The 22,968-nt window shown below is 37.6% G+C and overlaps 8 protein-coding genes across 8 annotated transcripts; all 8 read left to right on the plus strand. All coding sequences in view use genetic code 12, as the record gives it.

The window, feature by feature from the left end:
- Positions 1-428: 428 nt before the first annotated feature.
- BEM2 (Bem2p) lies at positions 429-6,566 on the plus strand (the record flags this gene model as incomplete). The annotated part of the gene is made up of 1 exon (XM_067692219.1): positions 429-6,566. The coding sequence occupies one exon, from the start codon at positions 429-431 to the stop codon at positions 6,564-6,566; it is 6,138 nt and encodes a 2,045-aa protein (XP_067548620.1).
- An 825-nt stretch (positions 6,567-7,391) lies between these two features.
- On the plus strand, positions 7,392-8,138 carry REX2 (Rex2p; the record flags this gene model as incomplete). The annotated part of the gene is made up of 1 exon (XM_067692220.1): positions 7,392-8,138. One exon carries the CDS (start codon positions 7,392-7,394, stop codon positions 8,136-8,138), a length of 747 nt encoding a protein of 248 aa, XP_067548621.1.
- A 1,537-nt stretch (positions 8,139-9,675) lies between these two features.
- On the plus strand, positions 9,676-10,671 carry I9W82_003273 (uncharacterized protein; the record flags this gene model as incomplete). Its single annotated transcript, XM_067692221.1, has 1 exon — positions 9,676-10,671. One exon carries the CDS (start codon positions 9,676-9,678, stop codon positions 10,669-10,671), a length of 996 nt encoding a protein of 331 aa, XP_067548622.1.
- Positions 10,672-10,937: 266 nt separating this feature from the next.
- On the plus strand, positions 10,938-12,099 carry I9W82_003274 (acetate uptake transporter family protein; the record flags this gene model as incomplete). The annotated part of the gene is made up of 2 exons (XM_067692222.1): positions 10,938-11,284; positions 11,361-12,099. 2 exons carry the CDS (start codon positions 10,938-10,940, stop codon positions 12,097-12,099), a joined length of 1,086 nt encoding a protein of 361 aa, XP_067548623.1.
- Positions 12,100-13,539: 1,440 nt separating this feature from the next.
- I9W82_003275 (acetate uptake transporter family protein) lies at positions 13,540-14,367 on the plus strand (the record flags this gene model as incomplete). The annotated part of the gene is made up of 1 exon (XM_067692223.1): positions 13,540-14,367. One exon carries the CDS (start codon positions 13,540-13,542, stop codon positions 14,365-14,367), a length of 828 nt encoding a protein of 275 aa, XP_067548624.1.
- A 1,478-nt stretch (positions 14,368-15,845) lies between these two features.
- Positions 15,846-16,685, plus strand: I9W82_003276 (acetate uptake transporter family protein; the record flags this gene model as incomplete). Its single annotated transcript, XM_067692224.1, has 1 exon — positions 15,846-16,685. One exon carries the CDS (start codon positions 15,846-15,848, stop codon positions 16,683-16,685), a length of 840 nt encoding a protein of 279 aa, XP_067548625.1.
- A 1,468-nt stretch (positions 16,686-18,153) lies between these two features.
- I9W82_003277 (acetate uptake transporter family protein) lies at positions 18,154-18,987 on the plus strand (the record flags this gene model as incomplete). Its single annotated transcript, XM_067692225.1, has 1 exon — positions 18,154-18,987. The coding sequence occupies one exon, from the start codon at positions 18,154-18,156 to the stop codon at positions 18,985-18,987; it is 834 nt and encodes a 277-aa protein (XP_067548626.1).
- Positions 18,988-20,003: 1,016 nt separating this feature from the next.
- I9W82_003278 (acetate uptake transporter family protein) lies at positions 20,004-22,805 on the plus strand (the record flags this gene model as incomplete). Its single annotated transcript, XM_067692226.1, has 3 exons — positions 20,004-20,213; positions 20,318-21,120; positions 21,773-22,805. 3 exons carry the CDS (start codon positions 20,004-20,006, stop codon positions 22,803-22,805), a joined length of 2,046 nt encoding a protein of 681 aa, XP_067548627.1.
- Positions 22,806-22,968: the final 163 nt, after the last annotated feature.

Below are 22,968 nucleotides of genomic sequence, written 5' to 3' on the forward strand. Positions count from 1 at the left end.
AAAAATAAACTTTTAAGCGATTCACGTCGTCAAATTTCGTGACAATTTTAACTTTGTAACTAATTGCGTCTCTTTCCTCTCAATTTGGCAAGTCAAATCCAAGACAATTCCCACCAACTCTCTCATACTGCTCATGCAGGTAATACAGATTTACAGATTTGCATGGGTATGAAGTGCATACAAACTATTTTAGTCTTAATGCTACAGGTTATTGGTTAGACGGAACACGGGAAAGAGAAAAACAAAAAAACAACACGACACAACAACAAAGAAAAAAACATACCAAAGCAAAAAGAAAAAAAAAATAGAAAGAGAATAACTTTACAACCAAAGGCATTCACGACCCAAAAGCTTTGCATCGTTACTACTTCTACATCAATTCCAATAATTCTCAGAACAGTAATCTCATTTTGAATTGGTAACCAGAAATGAGAAAGATTTGGAATAGAAGGGATAAGGAGAAACGCAAAAGCGTTTCCACTCAGCCCAGTGCTGGTAATTCTCCGTTGCTACAAAAAACGTCCCAAACAGACTTAAATGGTAGTAACACTACATTATCGCTGTCAGAGCTCAACCTAGATAACAATTTGCAATACGAAAATGATATATCGTCGATTTTGGAAGAATCGTCCACCAATTATTCATCAACCACCGATAGTAGGTATCCAAGTGTTGCTGGTGCAAAGCTGGTTTCAACCGGCAATACAAACCCAAAGTCCAGGGGATCTATAGATACCAGACAAGAGATCAAATTTCTGGACTTGATAAGACAAAATCATGATGCCACATTGGTGAAACATAGCTGGGTCAATGTGATTGGAAATAACAATGACGTCAAGGAGAGTAACCTAAAGCTTTATCGCGCGGAATTGAAAGGCTCACATCTTCATTTGTACAAGCCCTTATCGTCATTAAATATAAAGAGATTTAGGGTCAACGAGGCTCCAGTAGAGGGATCAGATTTTTCAAAACTTAAGCCGGTGGATCTGAATTATGCGAATGATGTGTCTAGTGATGCATCGACATTGATTGCTGATGCAAAACTGGTTGACACAACTCGATTTGGAGCTCCCCTGATACACAACCAACCAATTACACAAGGTCATGTCACGCACGTCTCCCCTACTAAACCCAACACAGCACCTCACCTACGAAGCAACGTACATCAGGACGTATCTAATGAGTCAAAGTTGTTACCAGAAGATCCACTATCGACATTAAACACCTCTATACCCCCAATATCATACCATAAAACTATTTTACCTCACCCAAACCTCAATTACGATTTCGAAACTCATCGTTTCCAAACGCGTTTGTTTACTGAAGATGAAAACAATATTGAATCTGTCATTCATTTCTTTTGTTTTGCTGATGATTCTCGTGATGACCCTGCGGTGCATACTATTATCCACACATTACCTATCTTACCTGACTTTGCCTTCTTGTTAAAGTACCTCGCTTTTTACTTGGAAGATGTTTTCCACAACAAATTTGAAGGAGAATTCAACAAAGATCTGATAATTGAGAGAGTGCTTGCCTTGTTGTACAGTATTGAACGCCATTTTGAAGGATTTCTTCTCAAATCAGATACAGCACCACATATTTTAAAGATTTTAGAAACCTTGTCAATACAAAATATCCATCTGGAAAAGGTTGGTCAATTCAAACTGGAAATGTTGAGAAAGCAACAATTACTTATCGAGTTAGTAAACAATGAGAACTTACAAGGTAACATACAACCTTTTAAAGATTTGGACTCGCAAACGTTTATGAGAGATATCAAATTGACAGATTTTGCACAAGTTATCAGCGAGATTGATTTGAAATATTTCTCCAATTGGAATTCCAACATCGACAAGTCATTATTATTGTATTCGGCAATCAATGGCAAAGACCCTACCAAAGACTCATTCTACAAGAAAAATCCATTGATGTTCAACAATAATTATCATATCCACTACCTTTCCCGATTGTTGATCAATCATATATTTATTGAAAACAGCACATCATCGAGAACATTCGCAGTCATGGAGACAAAGGCACGTATTCTTGAGAAATGGATAGATTTGGGATGTCTATTGGACAAATCGGGTAACATGTCTTCGTGGTTGGGAATCTCTTCAATCATTTTATCACAGCCGGTATTGCGATTGACCAAAATATGGTCACTTGTATCACCTGATTACATCAAATTGTTGAAACATGATTGGTCGCCTGTACTATTTGAATTGGATAGGCGGTACCTAGTCAATGATGCTAAAATGGTTAGACCACCAAATATTGATAATGTGAAATCACCCAACTTGGCAGCAAATGAGGATCGTGAATTTGTTTCTAAAAACTCATATCACATAATGGCGCCAAGGGGATTGGGAAAAATTTATCCAAAAGAAAAAGTGATACCATATTTTGGCGACTTGGTTATTAACAATAATGGTTGTTGTGCCGATATTGACGTATATGAGATGGAATCGATTTGGAAGAGGATCAATTACTCGTTTGATCGTTGGAATGATTATTTATCCAACCTCTCCAACTTTAACGAGATTATCAACTACAATGAAGATGTTTTGAGAAGGTATGATACAATGGGATTTATATTCTCGAATGAGAGTTTGAACCAAGTGTTGTACCTAGGAGCAAATAACAATAACCCCAGTGACAATGATAAATTGCTTGTATCGGAGAGGAAGTTGACAGCAGCAGAAGATGCCAAGCGTATTGACTTGAAACACAAATTGTTGAGATTGATTGAGTTGAATTGTGATTCGATGAATTTGGAAAATATTATGACATTGTCAATCCAGTTGGAGCCTGATTTACCTGAAGCGTACTTGACCAATCACACAACGGGTAACTCCTCCAACAACTTGTTGCGATTGAAGACAGGTAACACATCCGGGTTGTCTTTAAACTCTGTCGAGTCTTTACCAACTATTGACACATCTGGCGATTTTTCTCCCACGGCGAGAATACCCACTTTCAACAACACTTATTTCCGATTGAATTTGTTAAAATATGACGAGTTAGCATCAGCCGAGGATAAACACATTCCACTTGACCCTAGTGTCAATAAGCACAATTTTGTTATTGATGATGAATTGACGTTTAGAGTTGATGATTTCGTGGATGATGTTGCCGATCATACTGGACTCAATTCAGTGGTGGAAGATTATGTAGCTGGAGCTGAGGACGATGATGATATACCTGGATTGGGTATCGATGTTGACGATATTCTCAATTCCGACAAGTTCAACAATCTCACCATGTCGCCAAAGACTAGCAGTCACAAGCATAGAAGATCGACCAGTGGAGGTGGATTGGACACTCATAGTTCAGTATTGACGGATGGCTCAAATATGAGGAAAATGTACAAATTTATTCCCAAATATGCCACTGTTGATAAGCTTATAGATTTGTTATTATTGGAAGGTCGCTATTTCCACCATGATATTCACTTGGACTTGACTGAGTATCGATTTGTGTTTTTGTTGAATTATAACTCGTTCATGACGACAAAGGAGTTGTTGAATAAACTTGCCCATCGTTTTGTCAATTCAGGAAATGCAGTATTGTCCGTGATGAAGAAGAATTACTTGATGAAGAAGCACAATTTTAAGAAGTCAGATATGGAGCATGATTTTAATCATCCCAAATTGCCTATTGATTTCCCTAATTGGGACTTGGACCCAGAACTAGATCTCAATGAATTGGGCGAAGTTGATTATGAGTTGTTGTTGAAAATTCAAATCAATATTTTAAAGGTGTTGATTGTGTTGATTAATAATTTCTACTCCAATTTTTCACTAAATTTGGCCAACAAGAATATTTTGATCAAGTTGTTGAAGTTGTTTAGTAATGAGATACTACAATGGTACAATTCAAATAAAATTGATGCATCGTTAGAGAGATCATTTGAGAGTTTGGTTACTTACTATAAAAAGTTGAAGAAGCTATTTGTTAAAAAAACTTATCGACCAATTGAGATTACCAAGTTTAATAATTACTTGATTAATGAGTTTCGTTTCAACAACTCGTTGCATGAAGTGCCCGTGAACCGGAATTTACCCAGTCATAAAAACATTCACAAGATTGAGAAATTTCTTAGCAAGTTTAACAAGTTATTAACAGTGTTTTACAAAGGTATACGAGCTGAGGATTGGATCAAGGTGTTTAAGATTTTAGAGAATTCATTTGAATTGAATGCATTGTTTGATTTTAATTTACAGAAACCGAATGTTGCTGAAGATCAAATGATTATATCGAATGTGTTTAATTTTTTCGAAACGTTGGTATCACCAAGTGAGCGACAATTGATTTTAAAGAAATTCCCGCTTGTGTTTCGCAAATTGTTTAAGTTGTATTTCCGGTTCAAGACGTATTTGTTGGTTCAATTAACTGATGTCAATTTATCACACGAAGAGAGGCTTGACAGAATGAAGACCTTGTTGATTATGGCCAAAGTATCCAAATTGAAGATGTGTGATAATATGTTTGTATTTGAAGGGGTTGGCAATGTACCATCTTGTATTGAAACTGCCATTGTGAATGTCATTTACTCACCTGAGAGTAGAGTTTATGCAAGTTTATGGATGAGAGCATCGACTATACTTGACAACAAACCCAATGAATTCAACAATATTAACGACTTGATACCTTCCAATATAAGTACCCACGATCTACAATCTACTGAGCCATTGTTGCCCTGTTTTGGATGGATTATTGAAAACTTAATCAGCATAGATAGATGCCCTTCTTTCCATAAGGGTCTCATCAACTTCAACAAGAGGTATTTGATATTCAAGTTGATTAAGGAATTGGGTGTTGAAGATATTGATGGTAGTGGAGGATCAGATCATGTTGATTTTTCCGCTAATGATTCTCGTGAGTTTGATTTCTTGTTGAAATTGGATGAATCTTTAGTTTCGAAACGGGCAAATGAACTAGTTCATGATCGTGATCGCATGTTATTTTTTAAGATGGTTCTTGCTGAACAACATCGTATTTTGATTATTGACAATCAAAAGAAGAATCAACGCGATGCCAAATCGGGAAATATTGGAATCAATCAATATAATCTCCCCAGTCCACTTAGTGATATGCATACAGTTACACGAAGAACGTCAAATACATCATTGAGAAGACAATCGTTGACTTATAAATCCAATCCTGGATCAAGGTTTAAATTGAGTGGTATCTTTTCCAAAACAAAGGCATTTTCACTCCTGGGTGGCAGTAGCAGTGGAAATAACAGTGGATCTAGTGGTAGTTCCAACTCAGCTACCAGCTCTTCTTTATCTTCATCACTGGAGAAGTCTGTAACTGTTGATGAATTACCAAAACTTGATTTACACCCTGAGAGTAAGCAGAAACCATCAATTGTGATTCCTTTAAAGAATAAGAAAATCTTTCCCGTGTATTTATTACCATTTGGGCTCAAGATTGATTCTGATCCTGGTGATGGAGGAGAGTATTTCTTACAAGCTACTAATGAAGATGATTTGAGTGATTGGTTAGTGAAGTTGAATTATGCCAATCGTCATTGGTTCTACTCTAGAGTGTTGAATTTCAAAATGAACAATAATAGTACTCAGAATTTGGTGTTTGGAATCCCATTAAGTTTTGTCACAGCAAGAGAACAATCGCAAGTTCCACGGTTCTTGCAATTGATATTCAATGAAATTGAAACTTATGGAATTAAGGATGTTGGAGTTTATCGAATCAGTTCATCGATTTCCGATTTGAATAATTTGAAACAGAGTATTGATCGATGTGGGACGATTACCCCTGGCGTCAATGATGTGCATGTGTTGACTAGTGTTGTCAAGTCGTATTTGCGTGAGTTGCCCGATGCCTTATTGAGTGATGAAGTAATTGGACAATTTTTCCAAATTAGTAAAGAAAAGGGAAACCAGGGAGATGTCACGAAAGGGGAAGACGACAAGGGTGTCGAGGACAAGCACCCTGATGGTGGAGAAATCTATGGCAATCTTTCCAAAGAAGAAGTTGCCGAATTAGTCAAGTATAAGACTTCATTGTACCAATTACTCCCATCAACCAATTTATCAACTTTGAAATCGCTTATATGTCATTTAAACAAAGTGAATCAATTTAGTGAATTTAACAAGATGACAAGCACAAATATTGCCACTGTTATTGGACCTGCATTGACTGAAGCTTCTAATTTAGCATTGTTGATTAATAATTTTGGTTTTATTAATTTGATTTTAGAGAAGTTGATTGTTAATTATGAGTTTATTTTTGAGAATCGAACTAGGCGTCGTGGTGAGAGGAAAGGTAGTCAAGAAGGGCAAGGAGTTGGGAGTGATGGCGATGATGCTAAAGTTGAGAAGTTGAGCAGTGGAAGTCAGGAAGGTAGTGATGAGGGTGTTGGTGGACATACTGAAGCTGTTGTTATTCCTGGTGCTCCTCCTGTTCAAATACCTTACGTGCCTCCTATTCCTCCACCTGTTGCCGTTGATAGTGATGAGGGAGAAGGAAGCTTGTCGGCTGAAGAGCACGATAGGATCGTCAAGGTGAGAAGAAGTGTTGAAAATAGACAATGAGAGAAAGATAGAAAAGGACATTTATAGTGTTAAGAGATGTAATGGAAGTATTATTATGTAATAGCTATTACCGTAAAGTCTTTTTATGTTACTCTGTTTTCTGTTTAGTTTCTTCTTGTTTGACAATATTGTCAAACGCATTACCCAAGATAACCAAAGGAATAATCAAATAGGGTAAATAAATCCCACATAATTTCAAAGCACTCAATTGATTCAATCCAAATTGGGTCTGTCCATCAATTAAGATATGCACCATACACACCAAAGTAGTAAAACTAGCATTGAACCCATAAACAACCGACCATAAATAATACCTGACATCAAGATTACTTTGCACATGTTTCTTTACAAAGTAGAAGAATAGTGGTAGTTGTAAGATACATTCAAAAGCGATGAATGATTTGAACCATGTTTGGGGGTGGAGAAGGAGGATATCGTTGTTTTGGGAGATGTGGAATTGGAGTAGGTTTGTTGTTAGTGCAGTGTGATATTTTGTGGGGATTATTACTGATGCGTCAATTAGGAGTGTTATTGGGATGTGGAGTAGGTAGTAGACGAATAGGAATTGGTTGAGCATTGTGGGAGAGTGAGTGTGGTCTGTGAGGTGTGGTTTGTTGGTTTGTCGGTTTGATGAAATTTTGATTTTTTTTTTTTTTTTTGGCGTTCCAAGGTTTTTGTGACGCGATGAAGAAACATCAACAGGAACTATAGAAAAGTCATATCAGAGCGCAAAAGCTTTCCCAGATTCGAATGATACGTATCGCAAAGCTAGTCAGAATCAAACCATCACCTATTTTGAACACGCAACTACGTTATATTTCCAAAATGTCCTCACCTATTAAACAACTGGATCAATTTATCTCTAGCACTCCACTAACAACCAGTGATGATGAGGGATCTTCCAAGTTATCACAATTCCAATCTTTCTTATCATCAAATCCACCTTTGCCTAAACGACCACTAATTTGGATTGATTGTGAAATGACTGGTCTTGATGTACTTGGCGACGATGTAATTATTGAAATATGTTGTATAATAACTGATGAACAATTGAATGTATTGGGAGGAGACAAAGATGATGTATTTGAAACTACTGTGTATTGTCCAAAACTGAAATTAGATGCTATGGATGAATGGTGTACTACGACCCATACCAAATCAGGTTTAATTGATAAAGTATTAGCTCATCCTGAATCAACTACCGATAAAGTAGAAACTGATCTATTACAATACATTCAAAAATATGTAACTAAACCACGAATGGGAGTCCTTGCAGGAAACTCAATCCATATGGATAAATTTTTCATGATGAAACAGTTTCCCAAAGTGATTGAATATTTACATTATCGAGTAGTTGATGTATCTACAATTATGGAATTTGGTCAACGTCATGCACCAGAGTTGATGAGTTATGGACCTAGTAAGAAAGGAGCTCATACAGCTAAATCTGATATTTTGGAAAGTATTGAACAATTGAAATGGTATAGACTGTATTATTTTAAACTGGATGATCAAATTAAGGAGGCTATACAAGAGTTGAAAGAGAAAGGTGGTGCTGTTAAGAAGGAGTGAGTAGGCTGTGTGGCTGAAAGGGTGACTCATTAGACCTATTATATGTGTGTATGTACGTATGAGTATATATCTATGTGTATCTGTTTGTTTGTTTGTTTCTATAGATAGGATTTAAGGTAAACAGACATTACGGAGTTTAGCTGAAAAGGGCAGGAGATCAAGCCAGACGTGTACGGCTGCAAATGGTTACAAGCGATGGGTCTCCTTTTCTCTTTTTTCTAAGCCATGTTGATGGTGTTTGTTGTTTGTTGTTGGTGTTGGTGTTGTTAGCCATGTTCGGCTGAAGACGGGAAGTGTTTGATTGTTATCTGCGTATTGAGAAGATAAAAAGTGCCTAACTGCGAACTCCCGAGAGCCGAAAGAAAAAAAAAAAAAAAAAAGAAACAAAAAGAAATTTACGTTTTCTTTTCCGTAATATAAAGAGAGTGGTAATAAACTCCGTAGTAGAACCCAATTAGGGAAGACTATCGTAAAGTTTGTTTTGTTTTGTTTGGATAATACATGTCTTACATCTAATGTAGTTTCTTAAAAGAAAGACGATGAGTAATGAGTGTGTAAAGAAGAGAGATTTCCGAACTACACAAAAGAAGAGGTAATTTTCTTTTTTACGGAACCGAAGTTTTCTTCTAAAGTGATACAAAAAAGAATATGATATTACATTAGTAATGACTGTATGTATATATGCAAGTAGATATGTATGAATGTATGTACTAGTAAAGCGGAAGAGACTTAGTACCTTATCCGCTTAGGTGATTTAAAGTACTCCTCTATTTTGTTAAACTACCCCTCTATTAAAAGTGTTTTCTCTTTTTTTGGCTATCTTAAAATTCATCGGCGGTAAGTTGGTCTAGTAGCTGTTTTAAAGTCGAATGACAATGACTTTTGGTGATATAATACGTGATGTGTCTTACAATACAATACAATATAAGACATAGTACATATACTACATTGTCTTAAATGTATAGTATTTGTGTAATAGAAGAGAGGAGAGTTTTATCACAAGACATAAGGAAGAGAAAAGAGATTACTTACTTTATTACTGTTGATTGTTGTGTTTGATTTGTTGTTGTTGTGGTAGTATACTATTATAGAGTGTAATATATTGATTTGTAATATAATTATATATATATATAGGTTTTGATATACGATTACGTATTACTCATTTATTGTTTATTGGTATACTTAGTATTATATATTTTATTATGTAATATTTTTTTTATTTTTTTTTTTCGGCTTCGGTGTTTAAAACTAAGAATTGATTATGTACTATAAGTAGTACTCTTTACATCCGAAAAATAATTAAATATAACCACCTTAACTCCGTATCATCATATATATATATACACAAATATCATATATATATATAACCAAACCCACTTGAACATATTCTCCAAAAAATCAGTAGATCATATCACAAGATAACATAAGCTAAGTGAAACATTCATAAAGCATACGGCTATATATACATAGTATACACTATCCACAGTCATATTTACCTAGACCTAATACCTATTATTTGCCTTCTCACTAGAACAATATGAAGTCATTATTTAAACCTAAAACAAACTTATCATCAGATATAACTACTGCAACCAAAGGTACTTCTTCTTCAACTGCAACTGCAACCACAGCAACAGAAACTGATTTCTCACTACTATATCCTACTACTTCATCCAGCTCATCCACATCAGTAATTGTCCATCCAAATTTTAATACAAACACAGCATCAACCTTACAAAGTCAACATTGCTATATCAGACATGGCCAACTAAAGAGAAGTAGTAGCAGTGGTAATAGTACTAGTGGTAACAAACAAACCAGACCAAAAGTACCCACCCGTACATCGTCATTTTTAACAAGATTGAAATCTACTGCTAAAAGGATCAGATCAAATGATAGTTCCACGACTGCTACTGGCGTATCTACTTCATCATCTTGGTGCAAGAGTAGTAGTAGTCAAAAGACTCTAGAAGTTAAACCCACTGAGGGAAGTTTTAATGAGTTGCAAGTACCACCACCACCACCACCACCACAACAACAACAACAACAACCACAGGAATCTAATAGACCAACTCCAGTTGGTGCAGATGAAGCCACATTTGATCTTGATGACACCTCATCCACAGTATCATCCACACCATCATCAATACTTTCAAACATAAGAAGTTCCTCTGATGCATTCATATCATCAGCAAAAACACCACAAAATACACACAACAACAATTACACAACAGATGGAGGATACAGCTTTGGTGCAGACGACGATAATGATGATGATGAAGAGATGGAGAGTATAGTCTCATTCGACTCAATGATTGGATCAAATGAAATTGAACTAGAAGATGAAGATATCACGTCCATGACTCCAATGAATTACAACTACATGTATGAAGATGAAGAACAATTGGATGAGAGTAGTAGTCAATATGGTTATGCTTTAGATTATGGAGTACAAGAACAAGATTATTTTCTTAATGAACGTGAATTGGAAAGAAGAGAACTTCGGTTGGAGTTGTTGAAAAACTTTTCTTAGTTAAAAATTGACTCGAGCTTTTCTGTACATAGTGATTGTTTAAGGGTATACATAAACTATTTTTTTTTTTTCAATTTGACGAGTTATGACAAGACAAGATTTAAACCTTTTCTAGGTAGAATCCAGTTACTGTGTATTTGTTTGATTTTGAAGTCCGAAGTGGAAATCTTTAATTTGCGCGCGCAAACACAAAAAAAAAGAATAGGGGCTCAAAACCACAACAAACCTTACAACCCCATAGAACCATCGCACTACCAACAACAACAATGGCAAACCGAAAAAGAACCGCCTCTCATGACTACACTCCAATTGACTTGAAGAAAGCATTAACGTACATAAAGCGTCATAAGAAAACAGCCACCCCGACCGACATGTACCGTAAATATAATGTGCCACCAGCAACCATCCTGTACCGACTCCACGGAGGCACATCTATATGTGAAGCACATAAGAAAAGTCAAAAGTTTGATGTTGATGAAGAAGAAGTGATTGTACAGCATTTGCAAGGATTGGATACGATGTTGAAAGTACTTGATATTGGTTCGTTTAATGAGTTTGTTACCAAGCATAATAGTCGTGTACTGAAGCAGGTTAAGTATGTTAGTCCGCGATGGTATGTTAAATTCTTGAGACGGTATGGTGATAGAGTTTGCTTGCGTAATGGAGGTCCATCACCATCAATCCAATAGCACCCACCATTCACCAATTTCTAAAATCCACACCCATGGAGAAGGAAATGAGCTAGTCACTATTGGTGGTCAAACATATTATCGCCATGAATTGATGTCGGCATTTGTTGGTTCATTGAACCCTGGACCTGCTCCATTCCCAAAATACAATATAAACGCAGCACCGTTAGGATTGTTTGGCTTTGGAGTAGGTTGCTTAATGATGGGGCTACTCAATGCAAGAGTGATGGGTATAACCATCCCCAACATTGATGTAGGCATGGCTTTCTTTTATGGAGGAGTTGGACCTATGGGAGCAGGTATACTTGAATTCTTCACTGGTAATACCTTTGCATTTACTTCGTTGATTTCCTACGGGGCATACTGGTTCAGCTATGGTGCAATATTCACACCACAGTTTGGTATTGCTGCAGCTTATGAAGGTACTGATCAGTTGAATAATGCTGTGGGAATATACTTATTAGCTTGGACAATGTGGTCATTTTTTATGTTGATGTTTGTTTTGAAATCGACATTGATGTTTGTTTTGTTATTCTTCTTTTTAGGATTGACGTATTTGGTTATGGCTTGCGCACTGTTTACTAATGATATGGGGGTGTCCCGTGCTGGTGGTGTTATTGGTATCATTACGTCGGTGATTGCATTCTATTGTGCGTACGCTGGTGTTGCTACGCCATATAATTCTTATTTTGTTCCACCGGTTGTTCCTTTGCCAGAGCTCAAGTTTGGAAGAAGGTGAACATATAGGGTGATGTTTTACAAATTATGAACAATCATGGAAGGGATTATATAGGAATTTCGATTATCTTATTACTCAGTGATTTGCCTTGGCTATCTTGGGATGTATGAGACAGCTATGCGGGTCATTAATTGAGGTTACTAATATTGTCTTTATTTTCAAACGTTATTTATCTCGTAAATTCTCTAAGCCACTGGGATCTATACTTCAAAGATGAGTTTACATGTCGCTGATTGGGTTATGCCTACTACAAGCCAAACATATTAATTAAGCTACTTAGGGCATGGAATGCAATATTGTATATGATAAACATGTTATCAAACCCAACCATCTTACCCCACAAATGAGAATTCGAAATTTTCCGAAAATGACTCCGAATGAATCAAAAAAAAAAAAAAAAAGGTCAATTTCACCTCCGTGACTCCATATATGTGGCATGTTCTGTATTACAGCCACTGATGTCCATTTCTTCAAAAGCTGCCACATCTACGTTGATGCTGATAAGAAACTTTTGTGCTACTATTCTCATAATTTTGATTCCCCTCATCTTGAATATTATTTCTTAAAGATCGCAAAAATACCAAGAAAATTATGATGGTTCGATATTTGACAGAACCGCTTATTTTCTTATTAAAGTTGCAGAGACAAACCCACCCCTTATGTTAAATGCGAATGCTCTATCTCCGAAACGAGCGATCCCACATAGTACTTCAAAAAAAAAAAGAGAATTCGTAAATTTAAGCAAAATGTAACAGTTGTATTATCGTTCAAGTGCAAAACCCCTCGCTGTATATGCTCGATTAATTAGAAATGTGCCTCCGATGGATAGTCTATCCGTCTTTTTAACTCCGAGAAACTTGATTAACATTGTTCTCCACACAATGTGGTTAGTCTGCTTAAAGCTAATTCATTGTAAGGCGGAGAACGTTTTCAGACACCGAAATTCCACAAAAGGGAATGTTTACAATGTGACATATCACTTTTCATTGTTTCTTTGCAACGACGGGTACTTCAAAAGAAGACTTGGAGGGTTATCCAGCAGCAGACTAGCTCAGTTTTGCACTCTTCCTTTAACTATCGGGAGGAGGTCATTTGTACTAATCAGCTACATTTTCATTTTCTTATGTGATAAAGTCCCCTTTTGTGTTCATGGTTAGCTTTCAAAATTTAAAAGTACTTGCGTCTAAAGCTCCCCCCATGATAAACGTACTATATGAATCCCTCATTCGTATGGGGTATGTCCCCGCTTTCACTCGTTCAAGCTTTCCAAAAGATAGTACTAACTGAGCTATAGGGGCTGGAATGAAAGAACTGGTTTTGAGATGAGGAAAGCGGGGGTTGGTTCAGTTTGGAAACGTATAAGATGGGCAGAGAAGTAGCTGGTCATGACTGTGTAATTTTTGATAAATACCAATCCTTATTACTACTCCATAAGTTCATATGTCTTCCTCGTCCTCAATTGCAAGTCAAGCCAAGCCAACCACTTATCACGTTGAAGAGAAAGAGGTCCTGCACGAACAAAGTAACAACACTCATCATTCATCTATATCGAAGATTTTTACCCACGGTGATGGTAACGAGTTGGTCACAATTGGTGGTCACACTTACTATCGGCATGAATTGATGTCGGCTTTTGGAGGCTCCTTAAATCCTGGTGCGTCACCATTTCCAACGTACAATATCAATCCAGCCCCATTAGGATTGTTTGCATTTGGTGTTGGCTGCTTCATTATGGGACTATTCAACGCTAGAGTTATGGGTATCACCGTATCCAACATTGCCATTTCGGTTTGTTGCTTTTGCGGTGGTATCTCACTGATGTTGGCCGGTATACTTGAATTCTTCACAGGAAATACGTTTGCATTCACACTTTTACTTTCATATGGAGGATATTGGTTTAGTTATGCTGTTATATTTATGCCCCTGTTTGGAATTGCAGCAGCTTACGAGGGAACTGATCAATTTGAGAATGCAATTGGGCTATATTTATTAGCATGGGCACTTTGGACATTTTTCGTTGTGCTGCTCCTTCTCAAATCAACGTTGGCTTTTCTTCTGATGTTTTTTGGTTTGGCAATGACATATTTGCTCATGGCTTGTGCTATGATGACTGGACATATGGGAGTGTCTCGTGCTGGTGGTGTTATTGGAATTATAACTTCGATTATTGCATTTTATAATGCATTTGCTGGTGTTGCGACGCCATTTAACTCGTACATAATCCCACCAGTTGTTCCTTTGCCGGAGATTAAGTTTGGAAGAAAGTAGGATATAGGTTTATGTGTTTATGTTTAATGAAATGTTACGAAAAAGACTATGTAGTAACTCTATTTAGATGATGACTTGTGAGTTTGGTGGGTAAGATATAGTGGTCATTCGATTAGGGAATATCTATTGCTTATTATAACATCTTGGTACTGCTCTTTCCCCAGTTTCTTTCCCCTACGGATTGGGCCAAAGGTCCAGCTCCTGCTTGAAACACCGACGCGGATTGGTTTAGTGAGTAATGAATCTTCTGGTTGATGGGAACACTTGCTGCTTCTCAAAGAGGTGGTCTTTATAGAATGCACTTACAAGCATTATTAGAATATGATACTATCCGGTACCTAAGAGTATAGTCAGCATAGACGGTGCTGTCTCTGTTTCATAACGTTCTTACCCCACAAAAATTACCTTTCAAACACAAAACCAAAAAGGAACTGAAGTCCGACAATTGAATATGCAAAAGCGACAGTATTCAACCCCTCCCTAAAATGCAAAACTTGAAACTTGAAGCATGCATCATAGTTATCAGTTACTTTGCTTCTCAACTGGTTGAAACGAATGCGTGATGCATTTATGTGTTTCAGAAGATCTATTCTTAGAATTCTATGGAAAGTTGTCTACCCCACTAAGGAATTACAAACTGCCCTTTATAGACATTGGAAATGCTTTTATCTATTTTTTGGTTCAGCAATATACAAACATGTGAATAGTTTCATCTCTAAAATAAGCTTTCCACGGATAAATATCAACTAAATAAAATAATTCCGGAATAATCACCGACTTTTGTTAGATTGTATAAACTGTCTAGTCATTTGATTAGACAGTCGTAACCGTACAACTCCAATTACTTCATCCAATACAGTGTCCAGTTTCTTTCAAAACTTTGTTATTGAAAGATGTGGAGAATTGTCTCCACTACCATCCATTGCATAAAAATTATGCAGTCTTTGCTTTTTGTATGATAAGAACACTGTATCAGTGATTTGCGGAGTATGTTTTGCTCTCCCCTCTACCTCTCTGCATCAAGCGAAGGGGCTTTAGAGTCTTCCTTCCTAATCTTGCAACTAAAAGCACATTAAACAAGTAACTCTGTATCCTTCGGAATGAGTGGAAAGTAATATACTGCAATGCATTCTGGCACCATGATATAGTCTGCGCGGGGGAGGGGAGAGAAGTTTATTTGCAGATTAAAGGTTTAAACCAGTAGATTTATTGGTCTTCGTTTTTGTGTTCTTTTCATATTCATTGACAGTAATTACCACGATCTATATGCGTGAAGATATCTCTCGGAATCCCCTCATGAAGTATTACAGACTCTTGAAACTCCTCTACTGCATTGCTTATGGCTGTAATTACAAGGTCCAAGTCAAAGAGGGGTTGGTGATTTTAGTTGATGTCATTTGACGAAAGAAAGTATAAATGGGAGCCTACAAGACCTAAGTTCACCATTACTTGTCTAGTTGTCACCTAAAATAGTAAAAATGACTGCAACAGAAATGTCATCTTCAGACTCCAGCAATACTTACCAAAAGCCACACCCTTACCACGTTGAACACCACGAAGTACCAAAACTTCACCCTAATCACTCCCATCGTTCATTCATATCCAGCATACACTTACATGGTGATGGCAATGAGCTTGTCACCATTGGTGGTCACACCTACTACCGCCATGATTTGATGTCAGCGTTTGGAGGTTCATTGAATCCCGGAGTAACTCCGTTTCCCAAGTACAACATAAACCCTGCTCCATTAGGACTATTTGCTTTTGGTGTAGGCTGTTTACTAATGGGATTGTTTAATGCCAGAGTTATGGGAATAACAATCCCTAACCTCACTGTTTCTATTGCTTGTTTTTATGGAGGAATTTCACTGGCAATATCTGGTATACTTGAATTCTTTACTGGGAATACATTTGCATTCACACTTTTGATTTCATACGCAGGATTTTGGTTTAGTTATGCCGCTATATTCATGCCACTGATGGGGATTGCTATTGCTTATGAAGGAACTGATCAATTTGAAAATGCTGTGGGGTTATACTTGATAGGTTGGACTATATGGACATTTATCGTTGTGCTGCTTCTTTTGAAATCTACAGCGGCACTTCTTTCCATGTTCTTGTTTTTGATGTTGACATTTTTAGTAATGGCTTGCGCTCTGTTTACTGGTGATATGGGCGTTTCTCGTGCTGGTGGCGTCATTGGTATCATCACGTCAGTTATTGCTTTCTACAATGCGTTTGCAGGTGTTGCCACCCCGTTTAATTCGTATATCGTTCCTCCTGTTGTTGTCTTGCCGGAAATAGAGTTTGGCGAGTAGATAAGATACCTGCGAGTATAGGTGACTACGTAAATATATTTTCGTTCAATTTACGATTTCTTAAACTGTAATACTATTCAAGTAGAAAGGTGAAGCTTGTCTTGCGTAAGCTGATATACCTGATGACTTTGTTCTTCTGTGATACTTTAACCCAGATTGCAATAAGTGCATTGCCCATCATTGATCTAGATAATAGGCTCCTTCTTGTGACAACTGCATACTATACCAGTGGAATACACTATTAGGCATAAGCTTTTGTCTCTAGCTTTTGTCACTAGCTTTTGTTCTATTGTTTTGTATATAATCAGTATCTATTAATTGATAAACTGGTTATCCGTTCTATCTAATAATCATGCCCCACAAACAAAGAAGGAGACACAAAACAAAACAAAAGTTTCCGGAAGAGCTCCGAGTGGGTAAAGGCAAACCCCCTCCCATATATGAAGATCATTTTGGAATCTAGAATCCAAATTTAGTCACTGATTAATTCACTAACTTGGCGATCGGTTTTCCGCAGGTCATTCGCGCTCAATTTGTTGTGTTGCGTAGAAAGTTCCCCTCTACGGATTTCTCTGTAGAGCGCATTAGCCCAGAAAATAAAAATTTGGGAAACATTATTTGCTTCTATCAATTAGACACTTCTTTCAATTTGAACGGATAAATTTCAACTAAGTTTTAAAGGCAATGGAGGAAATGCTATTTTAGTACAGGTGTTTTTTTGTTGTGAGCATCTGATGAAAGTTATGCATATTATCAGCATCTCTTACTTTCATAAGTAACCTGTGGTTATATTACTACACCGTAGATATTGACATTATAAGTAACTTCAATGGCATTATGTCCGCTGAATCCGCTTCCATATTAAGACAGTCTAAATCCTTCGTCTTAAACGTTTGATTATGTATTCAGCCCTGTCTTAAAGTGGAGAACAATCTTTGATAACACAAAAAAAGCACTCGTTTACCATTAGCTGGAGAAAATTATCGCTCTCTCTGTCATGTCTCTGACGCCTAGTGGTACGTAAGAAAGTATTTTGGAGCTCAATAAGCCCACTAGGGCTGTGATGGGTTAACAAAGCCTCGGGGATTACAATTTTATGTGAGAGGAAGGTCTTACAAGTTTGCTGGTACAAGTTTTTCCAGTATACTGATTACTTTGCTGTTTTTGTAGTTTTGTGTTTCTTTGCCATTATCAGCCATTGTATTAGAATTCCCCACGATGAACGTATATTGGGGTACCCTAACCTTATACTGGTCAATTCCCCTCTTCAGATCTACCAAACTTAAGAAAGACCCACCCATTTGAGTCATTTAAGTGGGAAACTCAAGCGGCTATACAAAAGAGGAGGAGATGATTCTGTTTCTTGCCCCTGTGGATGGAAATTGTATAAATTGAAGACAACAAGAGCCAGTTTTTACAGGTCCTCAGAAACCAGGGAGTTATAACCTATAAGCAATTACGTTAAAAGATGTCATCTTCAGAATCCATTAATAGCTACCATAAACCAGATAATTATCACGTGGAGCACCACCAAGTTGATCACCAATTCACTAACAACACTCATCATTCAAACATATCTAAAGTACATACCCATGGTGAAGGAAATGAACTTGTTACTATTGGTGGCCACACTTACTATCGGCATGAATTGATGTCGGCCTTTGGAGGCTCATTAAATCCAGGTCCTGCACCGTTCCCTAAATTTAATATCAACCCTGCCCCCTTGGGATTATTTGCTTTTGGAATTGGTTGCTTACTCATGGGTTTGTTCAATGCTCGTGTTATGGGTATAACCATCCCCAATCTTTCTGTGGCTGTGGCTTGTTTTTATGCCGGGATTGTGCTGATGTTGGCAGGGATACTTGAATTCTTTACTGGAAATACATTTGCGTTTACTCTCTTATTATCATATGGGGGATTCTGGTTTAGTTATGCCGCTATATTCATGCCACTGATGGGGATTGCTGCAGCTTATGCAGAATCTGATCAATTTGAAAATGCTGTGGGGTTATATTTAATAGGATGGACTATATGGACGTTTCTTGTGTGGCTGCTTCTTTTGAAGTCTACATTGGCACTTGTTGTGATGTTTTTCGGTTTGATGATGACTTATTTAGTAATGGCTTGCGCGCTGTTAACTGGTGATATGGGCGTTTCTCGTGCTGGTGGAGTAATCGGAATCATTACGTCAATTGTTGCTTTCTACAATGCGTTTGCTGGTGTTGCTACGCCTTTCAATTCGTACATTGTTCCTCCTGTTGTTCTTTTGCCAGAGATTAAATTTGGAAGAGGCAGAAAATAGTGATAGGGTAAATTAATTTAGAGCTTTTCCGATGTATATTAATAGTCCATGTAGGTACTCCCTTAAAGCGAAGCCATCTCGGTTGATCTTGGAACGGTGCCACGGTCGATTCGGCTGCCTAGTCTTTGACGCATTTGTACATTCTCTATGTCATGAGTTATTGAGAGTTGCAAAAATTTCCTTTGCTACCAGAGGTAGCGCAAAATTATCACTCAAGTAACAGGTCCTTCTGCAAACTATTAGTTTAATCGCATGCCTGCACTTGAGACCTCAAAAGGAGCTCTTCACAACGTTGCTAATGTAAGAGGCGACAGCACTATATAGGCCCATGTACATGTGCTATATGCGTACCGGGTGTGCTTTAAGCGCCTCTTTTTTAGCTCCACTAAAATGCTAATACCCCGCAAATCAATTTTCATGCATACTAAAATTGCGGACCTCAGTAGAATGCCGAAAAAGAATTGTAGCATCTGCGATTGCGTCTCGTCTAAAAGAATTTGCTCAAGCTTAAAGCTTGTTGGAGAGGCGATCTCTGTATCTTGTTTCAACGAGTCGCTTTATAAAGGAAAAGGAACTTCAAGTGCACACAATTGAGGGCACTTGGACTCTTACATGGTGTTTTCAAACCTCGGATGCTTTTACTAAGGCTTTGAACAGTTTAGAATAAGGAAACGTGTGGGGAAATGTACCTTACGACTATTGAATCAAACTTTTAAAAAGTTTAAATGTTTTGGAAAACATGCGATGCTACTTCGAAAGTGTTGTCCATTACTAATGTTATAATCTAAGAACCTTCTGTTTAATGGGTGGAGATGAGAGTTTTTGCAGGTCAACACAAGCTGCCCCAATGAAGATTGATAATGGTTAAAAGAAATAATCCGCCTGTTTCACTACAAGTTGGTCTCCTTCATTACCTACTACACAAGCTGAGTATTCAAAACATGAAATGATTGGTCTAGTTTAAGTTTGGTGAGTCACAGTGTAATAGGAGTCTAGTCACTCGGTGACTGCTATTGATGCATGAATCAAACTCTATTGTCTTTGCTACTATTTTGGAGTTGGTTCAATGCAATATTTTGTTCTGGCCACATTTAGATTCGCTCAAGAAAAGAGCATCTCAGAGCCTCCAAGGTACGAGAGGGGCATATTTCTCCTCATTTACAACAGAATTAGTTGAAAGAGACGATAACCCCGATTATAATGGAGATTGTGATAGACAGGGTTGGGTTAGTTTGAACATTACAAACATATATAAACAAAAGTTGTTCATTCTGGTTACATTGACTACCAATCCACAATACCTAACTACTTTATATAAAGCTTTCACTAGCAAATGTCTTCATCCTCAATTGAAAGTCACTCGAAACCAGCCACTTTTCACGTTGAAGGCAAAGCCGAACAGCAAGCACATCATAAACACCATTTCATATCAAGAATCCACACTCATGGAGATAGCAATGAACTTGTCACTATTGGTGGAAAAACCTATCATCGTCATGAATTAATGTCTGCATTTGGTGGTTCGTTAGACCCAGGGGCTAGACCATTCCCAAAGACAAATATAAACTCAACTCCATTGGGATTATGTGCATTCGGATTAAGCTGCTTTGTTCTTGGGCTATTCAATGCTCGAGCTATGGGAATCACAATTCCCAATGCTGCTGCATCCTTGTCTTGTTTCTATGGTGCACTTGGTCAGATGATAGCAGGATTGATGGAATTCCCTACAGGAAATACATTTGCGTTCACCGCTTTGACTTCGTATGGCGGATTTTGGCTTGGGTATGCGTGTGTTTTCATACCCCTGTTTGGTATTATGGCTGCTTATGAAGGAACCGATCAGTTTGACAACGCGTTTGGATTATTTTTATTAGGATGGGTTATATGGACAACAATTATTGTGGTGATGACTTTGAAATCAACGTTGGCATTCTTTTTGATGTTTTTCTTTTTGGATTTGACATTTATATTGTTGGCTTGTGCCGAGTTAACGGGCAAGGTTGGAGTTGCGCGTGCTGGTGGTGTCATTGGAGTCATAACTGCATTTCTTGCTTGGTATAATGGGTTATCTGGTATTGCTACTCCTTTAAATTCGTATACTGTTCCACCTGATCTCCCTTTGCCGGTTTTAGAGTTTGAAAGGAAGAGTAAGTAGCGTAAAGGGCAGACCGTCTCGGAATAATTTAGTGGGTACCAGATTAAGCTATCGGTTTACTTTTTAATGCAGTACACATTGTCCCTTAGGAGAACTCTTTTATATATAGCTTCCTCTTTATACGTTTGAGAAGTTTCAGTGCATTAGGTTGTTCGAAATTTGCTTACGATTTGTCGCAAAAAATTAATCACTCCGAGCAGAATATAATCACTGACCATAAATATGTTACTTCCAAGTGGATCCAGCAAAGTTTCTTTTTCGAGCTTTGATAGAGTCGAATGCAGGGAGAATAATTGTTCTTGATGTGATGTTTTATCCTAGAAGTTTTGCAACTTCCTATTTTAGTTAGTTGCATAGATCGCCTTTGTGTACCTTTCCTGATTTTCCGCTTCTAAAATCTCTGGATCACAATTCCACGCAATCAGATCCCCAATTGCTCACCAATCAATCCAATTAATACGTGCTATATTTAAGCTAGATATTTCCAGCTTACTACTCAGTGAGACGTCATTCTGTGCCACAAATCAATTGATTATATTCCTTCTTCAAGTTATGCTGTTTGGTAGAACAAACCTACTTGACTTGCCAATTGAGTTAATCACCAAAATCATCCCCCCCAGAAGATTATAGTTTGCAAGTTCCAATATCACTTGGAATCCGCATAATCAATAATATCCCTCCTCATAAGAGATGTAAGTTCGTTTTCCAACAGTTGGCTGGATCTTCCAATGAACAAGTATCAGATTTTGCTAGGAAATATGCTCCTTATGTATTTGTAGCTTCTGAGATGCAAATCAGTCCTGAAGACCATAAAAAGTATATCATAATTGAGATACCAGAATTGAAAGACTATGAACAGTCCTTGAGTGGGTTGTGCTGGATTGGTGGGAATGATGTTGAGAAGAAGGGGTACGCCAGAGGCTATATGCACTTGAAAAGGTGGTCGGGCGACTTCTCCAAACTGCAATACATGTGGCTACAAGACTATGCAATCGTTAACGACAGTGCACTTCTAGATCAGAGTGCTCGGATAGAGATGCCGGCAGAGATGGAAACCAGCCTCGATCCGTTTGGGCCGTCCATATTCAGCCCTTCTGCCACAACCTCCCAGTCAATTGAGAGACAATTTTTTGAAAACTTGAAAGAACTAACCCTTACCTTAACAGTGAGCAAATATCTTAATCTTATGGCCAGAGTAAAAAGCTTGCTAACCCGCTCATTGCTAGCTCCTTGCAAACTACACATTTTTTTCAAAGTAGGTCCTAGTTCTGGTAAAAGCACCGCACTGACTGACATTAGTAGGTATCGGAAGTCATTTCCAATTGGGTGGATAACGATTTTTTTCAGCTTTCAATGCATGACTGCATTCACTTTGCACTACTATGCTCCAGGAACAACAATTGAATATCCCAGAGATTTCTTTAATAAGTTGACTGAAGTGAGTTCGATAAATATTGCAGTTTGGAACTTTGATGTTACTATGTTGTCGATTAAACCTCATGATGGACAAGATGACCACTATATTCAAATCAAGGTGGCATTGGAAACTTACAACCAGGTGAAAGATGTTGTTCATCATGGAATGTGGAAAGTCATTCTCGAAAGTGACAAGGCTACATTCTTGAATGAGAGGGGAACAAGATTGAGGCAAATATGGGGTTGAACGGAGTAGACTATGACATGGCCATATTCACCAACCGCACCAGGACAAGAATAGATGTTAAAGCCAGTCATCTAGTATGCCAGTAGATGATGCAGTTGCAGACGGACTTTATTTCCAAGTCATCAAGATGACCGAGCTATTTGTTTGAAATAGGAAGGTAAGC

Source organism: Candida metapsilosis (genome assembly GCF_017655625.1).
Source record: "Candida metapsilosis strain BP57 chromosome Unknown scaffold3, whole genome shotgun sequence".
Classification (NCBI taxonomy): Eukaryota; Fungi; Ascomycota; class Pichiomycetes; order Serinales; family Debaryomycetaceae; genus Lodderomyces; species Lodderomyces metapsilosis.